A 17,406-nucleotide genomic window follows, 5' to 3' on the forward strand; every position below is an offset into this window, starting at 1 on the left:
GCTCTCCCTAGCAGCCTCAGCTTCTGCCACCTCAGCAACTACTAAATAGACCAATTAGCTAAGGCTTCCTGCCATTATCTAACATGGATTTGGACATTAGTGTGCTACTATTCAGCCATAATTTCGAGTCGGAATGTACTAAAAAAATTCACACATTGAAGCATTAAAATGTCCCCAAGCAACATGTGTGGCAGTGTATTTGCGCCGCTTTCCTGGATTTCTACCCCCCAACCTCCACCAGCAACCTGTAGGTCAGTAGTCACAGCCCAGGGTGGGGTGGGGGCAGCCTTGTGTAGCAGGGTTGTGTTGTTTCACCCGTGTTTGTGTGCATTGTTCCCCTGGGGTGACGGTTGCCAGTGGCAGGCACTGGGACCCTCTCCTCCTCCCGCTGGTGTGGGGGCTCCATGAAGAACAAGGGGGAGCCTTTCCCAAAATGAGCATCTTTGACGCCTGAACACATTTTTGCACAAGCCACTGTGTCCTCAGTCTGAAAATGCAGGTTTCCTCAGGGAAGACCCACAATGCACTGAGGGTCAGAAGCCAGGGCTTTGTATAGTAGCCTTTACCAGCCGGGGTGCGAGTGTATTTTATCTTCCTTGTTCCTGCCAACAGAAGGAAGCGGAGGGCCCTGCACGAGCCTGCAATGCAATACCATGGAAGCAAAAGCTTGCAGCAAAAATACCGGATTCTCAGAGGCGAGTTTCGTTTCTGTTGCAGGCTGCTCCCCAGCAGGACTAACGGAGCTCACGGGAGTCTCCCTTCCCCTCCCGGGTTTTGTGTCTCTTTATGGCCAGGGTAGGTGCTTCGAATTCATACCACAAAAGGGCTTGGAAGCCCTTCTGGATTCCCTGAGTTAGAAGAAACCTGGGAGCCAGCAGCTGAGTCCCGCCCGGGCTGCCACCCGGCCAGTCCTTTCCCTTTGATGTCCATAGAGATGGGGCAGGGGCGCACATAAAGAAGATATTTTGGTGTCTGGAGTAAATTTCCAAAAACTAGAAGGTCCATGTGGGTTGCTAAGTTTTCGCTTTCAGGAGTATACGGATCTCACCAAGGCAGGTGGTTTGCAGCTGGAGCCGGGCCACCTAAAAAGGGACAGACCAATGACCCGGGAGCAGCCTGGAAGGGTGTGGGCTCTCCTTCCGGTTCAGCCTGGGCAGCGGCGGCCATGTGGACAAGGTCAGGGGTGAGGGCGTCCTCTAAAAAGGTGCTGGGATGCACAGGAAGAGGTCAAGGAGGAGGGCCAGCGGAGAGAAAGCACCCAGCAGGTGGCAGCCACGCCCTACCTAGGGTGTGAACCTCGGGGTCACTAGCTCCCAAGTCCCACCCTTTCCAGATTGATTTAAAGGCTGAGTTGGGGAGGGAGAGGAGGACTGGTGGGGGGGGGGGTGGACTGATCAAAGCACAGCACTGACAACTTGATACCACTGGCCCTCGGGGCTCGGCAGGGGCTGGGTCGGCCCGGGTGGGGGAATCCACTGCTGCACTCACCCTCAGGCAACTCCCGAGCCCCAGCTACCCACAGAAGGAGGCTGGAGAATTTCCCACCCCGTTCCGGCGCTCACCTCTGCCTCCTGTTCCAGGACATCACTGCACTAATTCCAGAGCTTGGGGCAAGCCTCATGGCCACCTAGGGCTTTGGACCTGACCTCTGGCCAGTTACCTGAAGACAAACCTTGAAAGATTAGGTTGAAGCTGAATTGAGTTAATCCTCACGGATTTGCAACCGGAAGAGCCCTTCTGAACAGAGGTCCTGGGTTTGCTTGCCCTGTTCTCCAGCAACCCAATGCCTTGCACGTTTTTATTATCGGTCTGCTGCCTTTTACAGGGGAGAAAGCAATCCACTTCTAAACATGATAAATAAATGAACGATGCCCGCCTTCCATCTTGCGAATATGTAAATACATAGTTTTTGCTCCACATCCTCACAAGTCCCCAACTTCACAGATAATTCCATGCGCAAATAGATATGCATCACAGCAGGTTTTTATTTTGCAGTTACTTATGTAAGTCACCCATCTCCTTGCAGGATAGGTCGTGGGAGGAAAGGCAACTTCATACAGTATTTACTAACTTAACACAAGACCCAAGGAAATGAAAATACCCTGTACCAGGCAGGGAGGGGCCTCGCTGGCAGCCAGCTGCCTAAAGGTGCACGGCGAATTCTCCCTGCTCTCTCAAGGAGTCACCTGGGGGTCTGGGGTAGGGAGTACCTCTCAGACCAGACCTTTGATCTCACATTGCGGTCTTTCCCAAGACCCCAAGCCCAGCTCCCGGCGACCCCAAAGCCAGCTGCGCTAGGTCAATACAGATAGGGAACAGGAAGAGACTCAGCATGCTGGCTTCACACGTCGTAAACCACACAAAGGTCCCAACTTCCCGGAGAGCTCCCTCTCCCCTCCCCTCCACCTGCTTCCTCCTACAACTTTGCAGGGACCCCCCCCCATTCCGATGAACTTATTATTAAATATAGACACAGCTACATGGTCATCTTAAGGCCCTTGAACACCACAGAGCCCATTTGCCCCAACCCCTGCTTTTCCAGACAAAGGCATAAACCCATTAAGACCAGGAGCTTTGTCAGGGCCCATCACACAGCAGGTGGAGGGCGCCTTTTTGGATGGTATGGCCTGGGGTAGGGGCAGTTTGAACCCGATGTGCCATTGTACACACATTCTTGCCCTGTGTCTGGCAGGCAGGATAGAAGCCTGGGGGTGGGGTGTTGAGGGGTTCTGGAGCATGGTTACCACAGAACAAGAAGGGGTGAATTTTTCTGAGAGTTATTAAAAAAAAAAAAAAAAGGTGATTTCGTTGAGGAAGGAGTGTCTTCCCAGAGTCCAAGTCCAAACCTGTCAGTAGTGATTTTAGTGAGAGGGCTATGGCAGGTTCTCCAAGATCCACCACGGGAAATCCCTTTTGCAGTCACTTCCTTTCCCAGCTTCCCAAATCCCTGACCTTAGGACCAACCAACCTGTCCCCAGGAAGTGGGGGGAGGGGGCAAGTTGGCCATAGAACCAAACCCCTGCAGGAGGAGGGGGCTCAAGGCTACTCTCTCTACTCTGGGAGGCACGGCATCCTTACCCCTCATCGTCGAATGGCTGAACAGGTGGTTACAGTCTTGGGTCTTTTTATAATCTCTCCATCCCCAGAAGGAACAGGTGGGATAAGGAAACAGCAGGTCCACCAAGAGCAACCAGGGCAGCAGAGGCAGACCGTACAGCTCCTGCATTCAGTCCCAACACCGAAGCTTCACTGGTCCCCCTGGGAACAAGAGCTTCAATCTCTTTGAGCCTGTCCCCTAGAGAAAGGAGATGACAAAAATCCTCCTTCCCGTACCACAGTGAAGATTGAGGAAAGTGATTCTAGAAGGTTTGAGGCACATAGCAGGTGTACAAGAAATGTGTTTCCTTCCCCTTAGAGGCAGGATTGCAATCTTTTCACCCCAGAGAGACATGGTTTCTAGGCAAGACTAACTCCAGCAGGTCTGCGCTTTCTGTCCTCTAGTTAGCAGCTTTTGCAAAGCATTTATTCCAAGTTACAGCTGCTAACCCCTTAACCTTCCAACCGGTACTGTGTATCTCGGAATCACCCTGTGTGCCCATGAAAAAGACACGCTCTTGTCAACAAAATCACTGCCATTAACTCTCAGGTACATAAAAAAGCCTTTTGAAGGGAAACTGTCCAGTCCTTATATTTGTCTTTCAAATAAAAAACGGGGAGGGTGACAGCAGCAATGTACGTGGCCTGCTAGCTTTAAAGTTTACCTGGCATTGATTTCCCTTGGGTCCCTACCCCTCCCACGGCCCCCTTCCTGTCATCTAATCACCTCTCACCTCCCTGCGAAGCCTTGGTGAACCTCCAACTCCCTCTTGCTCCTGTCTGCCCAGGGAGGATAGCTGGTTCTCACGGAGCTATTGACAAAGCCAGGTGTCGGTGGCTGCTCCACTTCCCCACCTGCCTGGCGATTCTTTCCAATTAAAAAAAAAAAGCCATTGGAAGTGCTTTTACTGTAAATATTTGAAGAGTGTGTTGGGGGGCGGGCGGTGTGAAATCTGGTTTCTCACTCCACTGCTTTGCCCAGTCAGGGATCCTCCTCTCTCTAGAGCTTGAAGGATGCTGCTACAGCAGCAGAAAGAAAGAGAGAGAGGCTGTTTTCCCTCCTCCCTGCCTGGGCTGGCCGGTCTCAGCGGCCGCGTCTCCGGCTGACTCCTGACCCTTGTCCGCTTTCCCAAGCAGAGAGGATGAGCTTTGCGCGGACGACCTGCTCAATGGCTCGTGGACCACTTCTCCAAACCAACGTGGGGTCCTGCCCTGTCTTCTTGTCCGGGCGAAGATTCGTGGAAGCCAAACTTAACGCCCCCCCCACACACACACATTTACACCCACCCCCGACACACACACCTGAAATAAAGGGACTTCCCAGAGCAGATAAGAAGGTTCGACCTGCAGCGGGGTTGGTGGCTGGGACACGCCGCCCCAGCTGCGCTCTGGACACCCAGGGAGAGCTTGGGAAACGGGAAAGCGCTTCGGAGAGCTGCGCTCACTTAGAGGAACGTGGAACCACCAGGCTCCCCGAGACAGGCTCAAATGCCAAGGGGCACGCAAGCCCGGAGCGGAACCCAAGGCCTGGACTGGAGCCGCGACAGAGTGCTCGCGGGGACCCAGCGTCGCCGGCACCCACGGAGGGCGAGATGGCTACCCTCGGTGGAGTCTCCCAACCCTGTGCGCGTCCTGTCCACCGCGGCTCCGCACCCTGGGCTGCTTAGGACCTCGCGGCGCATGGGCGGGGCGGTAGGCGGCCAGGACTGTGACAGGTGCGCCCCTCGGCCAATGGCGGGGCCGACGCCCCTCCCCGGGCTCCCGCAGCGCGCGCCAATGGGAGGCCGCGTTGAGCTTCAAGTGCGCGGAGGGGCGCGGGTCCCCACCACCGCGCCAGCGGCCTCGGCGCGGTTGCCTGCGGGCTGGGGCGCGCGGAAAGCTGGCTCGGCTGCCCGGACGCGCCGAAGCGCTCGCGTGGGCGTTTGTGCCAGCGAGGGCGAGCGTGTGTGAGCTCGGCCTGGGGCGGGGCCGCACGGAGGAGGCGCGGACCATGGTCGCCCTCGGCTGAGTTTCCGGCGGCGACTTTGATTATTGGCAAATAATCACTAACAATACCCGGCCCGCGCGGGCTTGCCACCGCCACGCAGACTCAGCCAGTCCGCACACGCGGCCGCATCACCTACCACTGGGCCCTGCTCTCCAGCCCCAAACGAGCCGATGGAAAAATCCAAAAATTTCCGCATCGACGCTCTGCTGGCGGTGGACCCCCCGCGAGCCACCTCCGCGCAGAACTCGCCGCTGGCCTTGGTCACCTCGCTCGCGGCCGCAGCAACTGGCGCCGGCGGCGGCGGCGGGACGAGCAGCGGGGCGAGCGGCAGCTGCAGCCCCGCGTCCTCGGAGCCGCCCGCGGCTCCAGCCGACCGTCTGCGGGCCGAGAGCCCGTCGCCGCCGCGCCTCTTGGCCGCACACTGCGCGCTGCTGCCCAAGCCCGGCTTCCTGGGCGCGAGCGGCGGCGGTGGTGGCGGCGGCAGCGCGGGCGGCGGACCCGGGGGTCCCCACCACCACTCGCACCCGGGCGCCGCGGCTGCTGCCGCCGCCGCCGCCGCTGCCGCCGCCGCGGCGGGCAGCCTGGCTCTGGGGCTACACCCGGGGGGCGCGCAGGGCGGCGCGGGCCTCCCGGCGCAGGCGGCACTCTACGGCCACCCGGTGTACGGCTACTCGGCGGCGGCGGCGGCGGCCGCGCTGGCGGGCCAGCACCCGGCGCTGTCCTACTCGTACCCGCAGGTGCAGGGCGCGCACCCTGCGCACCCCGCCGACCCCATCAAATTGGGCGCCGGCACCTTCCAGCTGGACCAGTGGCTGCGCGCGTCCACCGCGGGCATGATCCTGCCCAAGATGCCCGACTTCAACTGTGAGTACCCTCGCGCCCCGGGGCCCGTGGCAGGCGGTCCTCCCGCGCATCCTCCTCCGCCCGGCGTCTCCTGCCTGTCTGTGTGCTTGCTCTGCTCGGAGCGCGCGGCTGAAGCGCCTCGGAGCCGCCTCGGCTCTGCCCCAGGCCCGCGAGAACCAGCGCGGGCTCCGCGGCGGGAGAGTGGCCGAGAATTATTAAAATGGCCTCGCGCAGGCCTTGCCGTCTCTTCCTTTCTTAACGGGAAAGGGCAGCTGGAGGTGTGAGACTGAAATCTAATGATTAACCTGCAGGCTGGAGGAGGAGGAGGAGGAAGAGGAGGAAGTGGCGGAGGAAGGCGAGTCGAAAATCGCCCAGAATTAGGCAGGCTTGGGAATGGGGGGGGGGGGTGGTCTCCGAAACCAGGGGTTTACCATCGGGAGAACTGACTTGGCCAAGGTCACCCATCGTGGGCTCTTGGAGAGACCCTCGGCCCTTCGGGGAGTGGGGCGCTGAGAGTGAGAGGGCCAGGAGCAGCGAACGAGAGAAATGGGCTCCGAGAGCCCGAGGCTGCGAGGCTAGGCCCAAGGCAAGCTCCTGGCCCTAGCCAGGGCCCTGCCCTCCTTTGGAAGCGCGCCGGGCGCGAGGTGCGTTGAGCCGAGGGGTGCGGGCACCCGGAGCAGCAGGTGCCAGCGCCGGAATTCGGGACACCGGCTGCGGTAGCGAACCTCCAGGGTGGGAGACAAGGAGGCTGAACCACGCATGACCGAGAATTCCTGGGCGCGCTCAGGCGTCGCAGGCGCGCGCGGAGCTCGGGACGGTCGTTCCGGGGCTCCGACTCTGCCGCCTCGCCCCACCCGGGAACGGCTGCCTTCGAGGCAGGCGGGAGCAGACGATGTAGACGGCTTTGTGCGTGCAGCCGCCCAACACCCAAACAAAGAGACCCCATTGTTTCCGTCTGAGTGGATCTGTTTAGACTGGGGAGATGCAGGCGCGGGAGGGGAACACGGCAAAAAGAAAACAGAAATAAACACTGGCCAGAATTCAGGATTCCTCTGCGAGAGGCCACGGTTGTGACTAAACAGAGAAAAGCTGCGACCCCAGAGGGCTGGAGAAGTCGCAAGCGGGTGTGAAGATCCAGCAGGGGCCCGTGTGCCCTCGGCTACCCCTGACTTTTCCCAGCTCAGCTCCAAGAAGACCCCAAGGGCCACCCCTCCCTCCTGATGGAGAGTGAGCCCCTGCTGACCGCCCCACACCTTTTTCTGGAGCCACAGCTTCAGAGATCTCTGATTCTGTTAATCCCTTTGGCCAAACTCAGGTGCCCGGCCCAGCCAGCCGCTTCTGGTGGAAAGCCACTCCCGCAGAATTCCATGGTAGCCTGCCTTCCCCAGCCCGAGGAACCCTTGGTGGACCCCCGAGAAGGGCTGACCTGCCCGGGGAGGCCTCCTAGAACTTTGGGCTCCCTGGCCACCCCAGAGCTTTGCCTGGCCTTCCTGGAGCCAATGGACACACAGAAAATTGATGCAAGCGGGGTTCCTCTGCCTACACCCATCTCCTGATGCCTAATCTGATCTGAGAGGCGGCTGAATTGAAAGCAGCCAGCTTTAGCCCCCTAACGAGGACGCTGCACCCCCGTCCGAAAGGGCAGAGCAGGCAAAGATGGTGGCAATGTTCTAGAAGCCCTCTTCTCCACGAGCCGGAAAACCTGTTTGGTTCCCTTTAATAGGTCGTCTCTGCCTGTTGGATGGTATTTCCCAAACAGTCCCTTCCGAGCCGGTATTTTAATTAAAGTTCTAATGTATTGTCAAGTTGGGAATTCGGGGCCTTGTTTAACTAAAGCAGGGGGCGTGGGCCTTCCTATAAAGCAAATTGCCCGTCCCGGGGGAGCCTGAGCTCATCCCGGCCTGGGGCTGGCCTCTTTTCTTCCCTTTGCTTTCTTTCTTTTATTGTCGAACACTTGTCAGACTCCTGGGAAATCAAGGGAAGTCTCGTTTTGAGGTCATAAAATTCTCTGTGATGTAACCGTGCGAAATTATGTAAATAAAGCAGGGCAGGCCTCCTTGAACACACAGAAAGCCAGACCCGCCTCCTCCTGGCCTGTAATTTGGGTAATGAGAATTGTCCTGAAAAGACTTCCACCCCTGACCCCTCCCTGTTCTTCCCTCCCCCACCCCTACCCCCCCCACCCCCCAGGCTCTGCCCTCCGGCACTGAGCCGGGGCTCCTCGCTCAGGAAAACAATTTGCAATGCCAGAGGGTCCCGGAGGAAAATGTCATTAGGGTCCGGAATTGGTCTCCGTCCCCACATTATTTCCTTCTCTACCCCACTGCCTTCTCTTTTTCTCCTGATCCCCCTTTTCTGTTTTAAGGAGGCGGTAGTGGGGGTCCAGGTGGTGGTGGAGATCCCACACCTGTTGGGGTTTGCGCCTGAGCTGGGGAAAGTTCAGTGCGGAGCGGAGAGGAAGTTCAGTCCCTGTGGTCACTACTCCTCCTGTCTTAGGTCCAACCCTTTTCCCCCACACTCCCGTGGAGCCGGTCCCCCTGCCCTGGGGCCTCTGGGGGCCGTGACCCAGCAGCCAGGGGAGGGAGTGGGCGGAGGATCGGAGCTGGCCGCCGGCCTCACTCACACCTTCTCGCGTCCCCAGCCCAGGCGCAGTCGAACCTCCTGGGGAAGTGCCGCCGGCCCCGAACCGCATTCACCAGCCAGCAGCTGCTGGAGCTGGAGCACCAGTTCAAACTCAACAAGTACCTGTCGCGGCCCAAGCGCTTCGAGGTGGCCACCTCGCTGATGCTCACCGAGACTCAGGTGGGCGGCCCGGGATCCTGACTCCCCCCACCCCACCCCACCCCGCGACGCTGTCACCTCCGCGCTCCTGACCCTCGGGCTGTCCCCCGACCAGAGGTCCCGTCTGGTGCTGTGGCTGTGGACCCCTAAGGTGATGCTCAGAAAGTCTGCTGTGTCGTGTGCCAGGGTTCACACACCCGCACCCAGAGCTCCGATCCTGTAGGTTCAGACGTTTTTGCATTTAACGAACCCGCGTGGGCCACAGTCAAGAAATTTGGTTCCAAAAAGAGACGTCCCCAGCTGCCCCCCGGCCCTCCCTCCGCAGACCAAGTCACGAGCCCGGCGAGTCCTAGGAGGCCCCTGCCCGGCTGTGAGGCCTGCAGACGGGTAGGGGCAGGGAGGAGAGGAGGAAGCGACGAGCCCCCTGCCCCCCACCCCACCTCATTCGGCGTCTGAGCCTTGTCGTCGGACGCGGATCCCCGGGGCCCGCATGGGGCGGCCGGGTTCAGGGTGCCCGCAGCCCGGCCTCTCGGGACGGAGGTGGCGGCTCTCTCACGCCCGCTTGTGCCCGCAGGTGAAGATCTGGTTCCAGAATCGGCGGATGAAGTGGAAACGCAGCAAGAAGGCCAAAGAACAAGCGGCTCAGGAGGCGGAGAAGCAAAAGGGCGGCGGCGCGGGCAAAGGCGGCGGCGGCGGCGGTGGCGCCGAGGAGAAGGCAGAGGAGGAGCCGCTGGGGCCGCCAGCGCCCGGGGACAAGGCCAGCGGACGCCGCCTGCGGGACTTGAGGGACAGTGACCCCGACGAGGACGACGACGAAGACGACGACGACCATTTCCCCTACAGCAACGGCGCCGGCGCCCACGTCGCCTCCTCCGACTGCTCCTCGGAGGACGACTCGCCGCCCCCGCGGCCAGGCGCGCCCCCGGCCCAGTAGGAGCCCCGCACCGCCCTGGCCAGGGGCCGCACCAGGCTTGGATCCCACGTCCCGGGTTGTGAGCGACCCTAAGCCGCCTTCCTCCGGACCATCTGCAGAGGCCAGGGGGTTGGAAGAGTCCGGCCCGGGCCTCAGGTCCTGGGAGGCTGGCCTTTTGGGACAGCCCTGGCAGGTGCCCTGGCCTGCCCTTCAAGGGACACGCGGAAGATGACCCAGCGGGCTCAAACTCCAACTCCCGTCCTATTCGATTTAATTGTGGTTAGTGTCCAGGGGATGCGTCGCTCCTCCCTCTTCCCCGCGGCTAGGAAGGTGGAAGAACCCACAGTGTTAAACGGCCTGGAAGACTTGAACCGTCCTCTGCAAACGCGTTCTTCCCGGGCTGGGAGAAAAAAAAAGGGGGGGTTGATGCTTCTGTATCTTGGGGGGAGGGAGGGAATTTAAGAGCGTTCAAATCGCTGGAAATTGCAGAACTATACTATCTTTATTTTTGTATATTGTATTTATATATGAGGATATATATATATATAAAGAAATATCTACGTATGCATGCTAAATTATTATTTAGCTTCTCCCATCGCCCAGGATGGAATGTAAAATAAATTGGTTTTTTACTGGACGAGAGTACACGTCTTTTCCGGGAAAGTCGACTTGGTTGTTTTGGTTGTTGAAATGATGGGGAGGATCGCTTTCCCTCGGTTGAGGGTGAAAATCAGACTCGCACGTGGAGCCTGTGGTGGAACCTGACTCCTGGTCCTGCAGAGTCGCAGGTGTGAAATGCTAAAAATACCTGAGGCCAGATGGCATCGCGTGCGGGCGCTGGGCTCGCACCCATCCTGGACAAAGACACTTCAAGGCCTAGACTTAGCATCTGGGTCCGGGGGACCGAAGAAGGCGCTACTTCCATTTCCCGGAATGGACTCCATTGCGCCATCCTCCTCCTCCCTGGCCTCTCTGCCAGCCGGCCCTTCCTTGAGCTGGCCAGGACCGGTGTTCTCGAATCTGTGCGAATGTCCGCGAGGGCAGCCGTGGGCAGCAAGAACCCTCCACGCCAGGCTGCGTGACTCCGGGTTAATAAACCTCGGCAGCGCGCGCGCCATCAATCACCGCGCTGGCCAGGGCCTGGCTCCCGCCATGTGCTGCACACATGCCGGGCTCCGCGCGCAGCCGGCCGGCTCCCGCCCGGCCTGGGGCGTCCCCTGGCTCCCTGCTGCCCCCCACTTCCGACTCGGCGACCTCTAAGCCGCCCGGAGGAGCCAGGTGTCCGGGGTGGCCGCTTCTCCCTCTTCCTTCGGGGTTACTTTTAAACCAGCACCTGGGCGTGGGCCGCGCTGCTCCCCCCTCTTCCTGCCCGCTGATAAATGAGTTCAGAAGGGCCTGGCGTTTCATTTGGGTGATTACCGCCGGGCGAGCGCGGCCCCTCCTCTGCCGCGGGGCCCGGGTGAGATTAATATCCTCTCTGGCAGCTCATTATCACCCCGGGCTCCTTCCATAAAATCCAACCTCAACCAGGGCCGGGGGCGCGGCTGTTGGAAGCTCACGCGGAAGCTACAGGGCACCGGCGCAGGCCCTGGGCCGCCTGGAGTCCAAAGCTGCATTGGGAGAACCGGGCCAGGTTTGCAGCTGGCGGAGAAGGCAGAGGGCTGGGACAAGGGGGAGGGAACGTTGGAAGGGAGGGGAGGAGAGAGGGAGGACAGATGTCTTTTAGGGGCTGAAAAACCACAATCCATGGACTTCTTGTAATTTCTAACACATTGGCGAGGCTGAGCCTGAAACAATCTCTTCTCTTGCTGGCTGCACATCTGGGGGTGCTTTCACCCCCAATCTCAGCAGGCCTTTCTCAGGGGTCCCACCCCAAAACAGCCAGGGAAGGGGATGGCCCGGGTCTGGGCATTGGGACCTGGAATTTGGGCGGGCTAGGGGGGTAAGGGACGCTTCCTACCAACAGGGGACAAATACTCCCTCTGGGACAAAAACCAAGGAAGACATAAATATTGCCCCCTGCCCAGGCCTGGGCTTGGCGCGGGGACTCAGGCCCCAGGAAAGCTGGACCTATTGCGGCCCCGGCATCTCCAGCCAGCTGCTTAATCGCAGCGGAATTTATCTTGCTAATAAATTTAATGATCAATTCGTTCTTGTCACAGGAGCTCTTCCCCAAATCAATTATAGCAAATTTAAATATAATCACTGGCTCATCCTCACCCACTCCGGGCACCGGGAACAATTCATTCCACCTAATGAATGGTCTCCAGGCCCACTCCCCGCCTCAGCCTGCACCCCCAATCTGGGGCGCTGTGCTCGGTGGGGATCACCAACTCCGCTCTGCCGGGAGCAAGAGTCGACCTCCCACTGCACCCGAACCTCAGCATGACCCCAGCCTAGGGGGAGCCAGCCAGGTCTACGCAGTCGGAGCCCAACGCGAATTCAAGGTATGGTTTTGGTTCTAGACTTCTCCTGCCGTGCTCTCGGTGGGAAGTCCTTGGTGCCAATGCTAGTGTATTTCTCCACCCTAAGCAGGAGCCAGACCACACAGTTATGACCCTGCTGCCACCTCAGGACTGGATGCCCACGGCGGGGGGAGGGGCACCCACAAAACTGACCAGGTCCCCTGGGAAACCCGGCCCAGTCTCCCTGCCCTACCCAGGGTCTGGCTTTCTGGCACTCGTTTGAATTCTCAGGAGAGGTTCTCCTACATTCTCAAGAGAGGAACACTTTGCACTTGTCTCCAGTGTGTGAATAAAGCCCCTTTTTGTGTGTGTGTGTGTACCAAGGAAAAACGACCTGTTTGCATCCTTCAACATGACGGCCCTGGGTCACTCTCCGGCCCCTTCTGGAGCTCTGGCCACGGGGTGAGATGCCACGGACAAGACATCTGCTGAATCAGAGAGGGGCATGTATAGAAACAACTAAAAAGTAGATGCCTTTTCCTTCCGTTACGGACTTTCTCCTGCCCAGTCCTCAGATGGAAATCGGAGCAAAAAGAACATAGGAGGCTTTCTGTGATACCAAAAGCATAGGCAACAAAAATTTAAAAATGACAAATGGGACTCCATTAAACTGAAAACCTTCCATGCCACAGGAGACACAGAGTGCAAAGGCAACCTATGAAAAGGAGAAAATATTTGCAAATATTTCTGAAGAAGACAAAGCAGTGGTCTAGGAGCAGGGACAGTCAAATGAAAACCACAGGAAAGCGCCTCACACAGGTTAGGATGGCCGATATAAAACAAAGGACACACACAACAAAGGGTTAGTGAGGATGTGGAGAGATTTCAGCCCTGTGCACTGTTGGTGGGACTGTAAAATGGTGCAACCAATACGGGGAAATGATATGGAGGTGCCTCCAAAAATTAAAATGGAATTACCCGGTGATCCAGTAGCCTGGTCTTGAGTATATATGTGAAAGGATGTATTTGCACACCCATAATTATTACAGAATTATTCACAGTAGCCAAGGGACAAACTACATGTCCATCAGCAGTCGAATGGATAAGCAAAATGGGAATCTACCTATTGAAAAAACAAACACTGGATCAGGCAGGTGCGGCAGGCTGTATGGAACCTGGTTCCCGTCCTGGCTGCTCCACTTCCCATCCAGCTCCTCGCTAATGTGCCTGGGAAGGTGCAGATGCTGGCTCAAGGGCTTGGGCCCCTGCACCCACGTGGGAGGCTCCGAGGGAGTTCCTGGCTCCTGGCCCAGCCCAGGTGTTGTGGCCATTTGGAGAGTGAACCAGCAGATGCAAGGTGTGACTCTCTCTCTCCCTCTGCCACTCCATATCACCCCGCCTTTCAAATAAAGAAATCTTTAATAAAAAGACAAACACTGCATGATCCCACCTACGTGAGGTATCCTAAGTCAAGGTTCAGAAACAGGAAGTAGAAGCCTGTGGGTCCAGGGCCTGAAGAGGGAGTTGGTGCTCAGTGGGTTTGGAAAGATGATCAGGCTCTCAAGCTGGCTGGCTTATCAATGTGCCTGTGTTAACACGAACGTAGTGTACACTGAAATTTAGTACACTATTTAGTATACTAAAAATGCTTAGGATGGTGTGGATTTGCTGTCCTCTTTCCAGCCCTCCTGCCCTCACTCCCTCCCCACTTCTCGCCCGTGGCGGGTTCCCAGGCTGCCAGCAGCCGTTGGGTCAATTTGGGCCAGATTGGTTCTGCGGAGCACCTCCCAGGTTGGTGCGTTATCTGCCCCTCGGGCGGGCTTCCGCTGTCCCACAGCGGCGGGGGGCAGTCCTCAGTCCCCGTCTCAGGCCTGGGTCCGGACCCAGATCCAGGGGCTGCCTGCTGGGGGACCCCAGGGCGGAGAGAAGCCCCTGGAGGGGTTGCGGTGCCTGCTGTGGGACGGGGCTGGGGCGACGCGGAGAGCTCCCCGCAGGACCCGGGGCGCTCCCTCCAACCCCCCAGTTTCAAAGTCCTACGGTGTATTGTGTCTCCCTCAATAAAACTAATCCCTTCGGAGGTGTGACCTCCACCAAGAATGCCACAGTGTTCCATACTACAAGGGCAAATATGTTTTTCAGATTTGGTTTTTATGGTCGGATTAAAGTTTATTTTCCATAATAGGGCACCTAATAAAACTCACAAAGCCGGGTCGGGCCTCCAGCTGGTGGCCTCGTTTAACACTTTCACTTCGTAAATCACTTCGCGACGTGCCAGGTGTGCGCGCCCTGGCCGTTCGCGGTCCCGGAGCCCCGGCTGGCGCTGGGGGCGCAGGGGCGGCCTCGCCAGGGCTCGGGGGGCCTCCACGCGAGCGAGCCAAGGGGACCCCGCAGGCCACGCCGCGGGGCAGGAGCCCTGGCCTGGAGCGCCCCCGCCTCCCACGGCCCGCCCCCCGGCCCCGCGCCGACCCCGCATTCCGCGGTCTGCGCACCTGGCCGCCCCCTCCCCCGTGTACACAGGGAACCTGACAATACGCGCTCCTCCGAGCCATTGTCCCGGGCGCTCGCTCGGGGCTGGACAAAGGGGGAGCCCCCAGCGCGGGCGGCCGCGGCCAGGGCGGGGGGCGCGGTTTACCCAGCTGGGGGCAGGAACAAAGGCCTTATCTCGGCCGCGGGGGCGGCGGCGGGGCCCGCCGCGAGGACCCGAGCGCAGCGCGCGGCCGGGGTCAGACGCGGGGCGCGGGGCGGGGGTCCGGGGGCGGGGCGGCTCGTCCGGGAGCCACCTGAGCAGGTGTCCTCGCCTGCAGGCGTGCGCTGAGCCCGGGGGCGCCTCGCGGGGCCGCTCGGGCTGCCGGTCTCCCGGGCTGCGTTCTGCGAGTCCCGCAGACGACACACACGGAGGAAGTGAGGAATAAGGGTTTTCCCCAAGCCGGGCAGCAGTACTGCGGTGGTTGGTCGCAGTTCATCTCCCTCCCCCCTCTTTTTTTTTTTTTTTTTTTAAATTTTAAGACCTGTAGTTTTTGTATTTGTTGTATTTTATCATTTTAGTCCATCTTCTCGGTAATATCCTTTCTTCCAAGCATAACATAAATTTCTATGCTGAAATTTAAAGAGCAAGGCTCAGTTGTGGGCAGGGGAGATCCTGGGGAGAGGGCGCCAGCCCACTCTGGCGTCCTGCAGGACCCCTTGGCAGAGGCCACCCGGCGCGCAGCGGCTCTGGGTAAGGATCTTAGCTGCCGCCTGCAGACTGGGTCTCAGCGCGCGGTGCCCAGCCTCCTGGTCGCAAAGGCCCCTATCAGGCCAGCACTGCAAAGGGGAAACTTGCTATGGTCCCCCCCCCCCCCCGCCCGCCCAATATTTATTTATTTATTTGAGAGGTAGAGTTACAGACAGTGAGAGGGAGAGACAGAGAAGTCTTCCATCCGCTGGTTCACTCCCCAGATGGCTGCAATGGCCGGAGCTGTGCTGATCCGAAGCCAGGAGCCAGGAGCTGCCTCTGGGTCTCCCACGTGGGTGCAGCGGCCCAAGCACTTGGACCATCTTCTCCTGCTTTCCCAGGCCGTAGCAGAGAGCTGGACTGGAAGAGGAACAGCTGGGACTAGAACAGGCGCCAATGTGGGATGCGGCACCGCAGGTGGAGGATTAACCAAGTGAGCCACAGCACAGGCCCCAAACTTGCTGTATTTTTAAGATGAATCTGGAGGGGCCGGTGTTGTGGCTCAGTGGGTTAACGCCCTGGCCTGAAGCCCTGGCATCCCATATGGACGCCGGTTTGAGACCCAGCTGCTCCACTTCCTGTCCAGCTCTCTGCTATGGCCTGGGAAAGCAACAGAAGGTGGTCCAAGCCCTTGGGCCCCTGCACCCACTTGGGAGACCTCCTCGAAGAAGCTCCTGGCTCCTGGCTTTGGATCAGCACAGCTCCGGCCGTTGCAGCCATCTGGGGAGTGAACCAGCAGATGGACGACCCTTCTCTCTCTCTCTCTCTCTCTCTCTCTGCCTCTCCTCTCTCTGTGTAACTCTTTCAAATAAATAAATTTTTTTTTAAAAAAGATGAATCTGGAAAGGAAATGCAGATTGTGTGTCTTTGTCTCAGGCTGCAAGGTATACTTATAAAAATTCACCTCCCAGGTCAGTTTCTCCTGGTAACTAACTCCTGGGTCTGCAGAGGACTAGTGTCCACGGAATATACCCATGTGAGCCGGGGCAGGCTTTGCACCTACAGACTACTGATAGTATCCCACCCAAGAGCCAGTTCGTGCGTCCCTTCAGAATGTTTTGGAGTACGTGCTAGACACTTAAGCACTAGAGATAGAATAAAACAGGAAAAAAAAAAAAAAAAAAAAAAACAACCTCCATCTCCCTAGAGTTACATGGCAGTGGGAAGGGAAAGACAGTAACATAATGAATATGTGGATTACATAGTATAAAAGGCACAAGAGGCCGACACTGCGGCTCACTTGGCTAATCCTCCGCCTGCGGCGCCAGTACCCTGGGTTCTAGTCCTGGTTGGGGCACCGGATTCTGTCCCGGTTGCTCCTCTTCCAGTCCAACTTTCTGCTGTGGCCCGGGAGCGCAGTGGAGGATGGGCCCTGCACCCACATGGGAGACCAGGAAGAAGCACCTGGCTCCTGGCTTCGGATCGGCGCAGCGTGCCGGCCGTAATGACCACTTGGGGAGTGAACCAACGGAAGGAAGACCTCTCTCTCTGTTTCTTTCACTGTCTAACTCTGCCTGTCCAAAAAAAAAAAAAAAAAAAAAAAAAAAGGCAAAAGCACATAGATATATAAGGTTATAGGTACCGCGGTAGTTATTATAAACCAAGGCCAAAGACGATAGGGAATATCAAGCTTTCAGCAAAACGCTTAGCAAAGCGCTACTCCTGCAGCACCCTGTGTGTTAAGACTGTGGCCAGGGGCTTGTGCTGTGGCTTAACGGACCTAACAGGTTAAGCTGCTGCCTGAAATGCCAGCATCCCATACGGGCACTGGGTCGAGTCTTGGCTGCTCCACTTCCAAGTCAGCTCCCTGCTAATAATGTACCTGGGAAAGCATCGGAGCATGGCCCAAGTCCTTGGGCCCCTGCACCCATGTGGGAGACCCAGAGGAAGCTCCTAGCTCCTGGCTTCGGCCTGGCCCAGCCCCAGTTCTTATGACCATTTGGGTAGTGAACCAGCAAATGGAAGAACCCTCTGTCTCTATCTCTCTCTGTAACTATGCCTTTCCAATAAATAAAATGAAAACATGTTGTACAACTTAATTAATTATTTTTTTTTAAAAAAAGGTATGATCTATTGGGTTATTGCCTTTAAATAGGTTGGAGAGGAGGACTAGAGACCACTAAGAATTTTGGAGGGGGCCGGTGCTGTGGCGTAGTGGGTAAAGCTA

At 58.1% G+C, this 17,406-nt stretch overlaps 1 protein-coding gene across 1 annotated transcript; it reads left to right on the plus strand.

The window, feature by feature from the left end:
• Nucleotides 1–4,861: 4,861 nt before the first annotated feature.
• Nucleotides 4,862–10,251, plus strand: MNX1 (motor neuron and pancreas homeobox 1). The gene is made up of 3 exons (XM_008263893.4): nucleotides 4,862–5,947; nucleotides 8,568–8,728; nucleotides 9,282–10,251. The coding sequence occupies exons 1-3, from the start codon at nucleotides 5,254–5,256 to the stop codon at nucleotides 9,639–9,641; spliced, it is 1,215 nt and encodes a 404-aa protein (XP_008262115.4). The 5' UTR covers nucleotides 4,862–5,253; the 3' UTR covers nucleotides 9,642–10,251.
• Nucleotides 10,252–17,406: the final 7,155 nt, after the last annotated feature.

Source organism: Oryctolagus cuniculus, chromosome 7, assembly GCF_051225735.1.
Source record: "Oryctolagus cuniculus isolate XC-2025 breed Fujian yellow rabbit chromosome 7, ASM5122573v1, whole genome shotgun sequence".
Classification (NCBI taxonomy): domain Eukaryota; kingdom Metazoa; phylum Chordata; class Mammalia; order Lagomorpha; family Leporidae; genus Oryctolagus; species Oryctolagus cuniculus.

What these genes read in the sequence shown, in the direction of transcription:
- MNX1 (XM_008263893.4), top strand. Translation starts at nt 5,254, where the DNA reads ATGGAAAAATCCAAAAATTTCCGCATCGACGCTCTGCTGGCGGTGGAC. An exon ending in CAAGATGCCCGACTTCAACT is followed by an intron (nt 5,948 to 8,567) that starts GTGAGTACCCTC and finishes TCGCGTCCCCAG; the next exon opens with CCCAGGCGCAGTCGAACCTC. An exon ending in TGATGCTCACCGAGACTCAG is followed by an intron (nt 8,729 to 9,281) that starts GTGGGCGGCCCG and finishes TTGTGCCCGCAG; the next exon opens with GTGAAGATCTGGTTCCAGAA.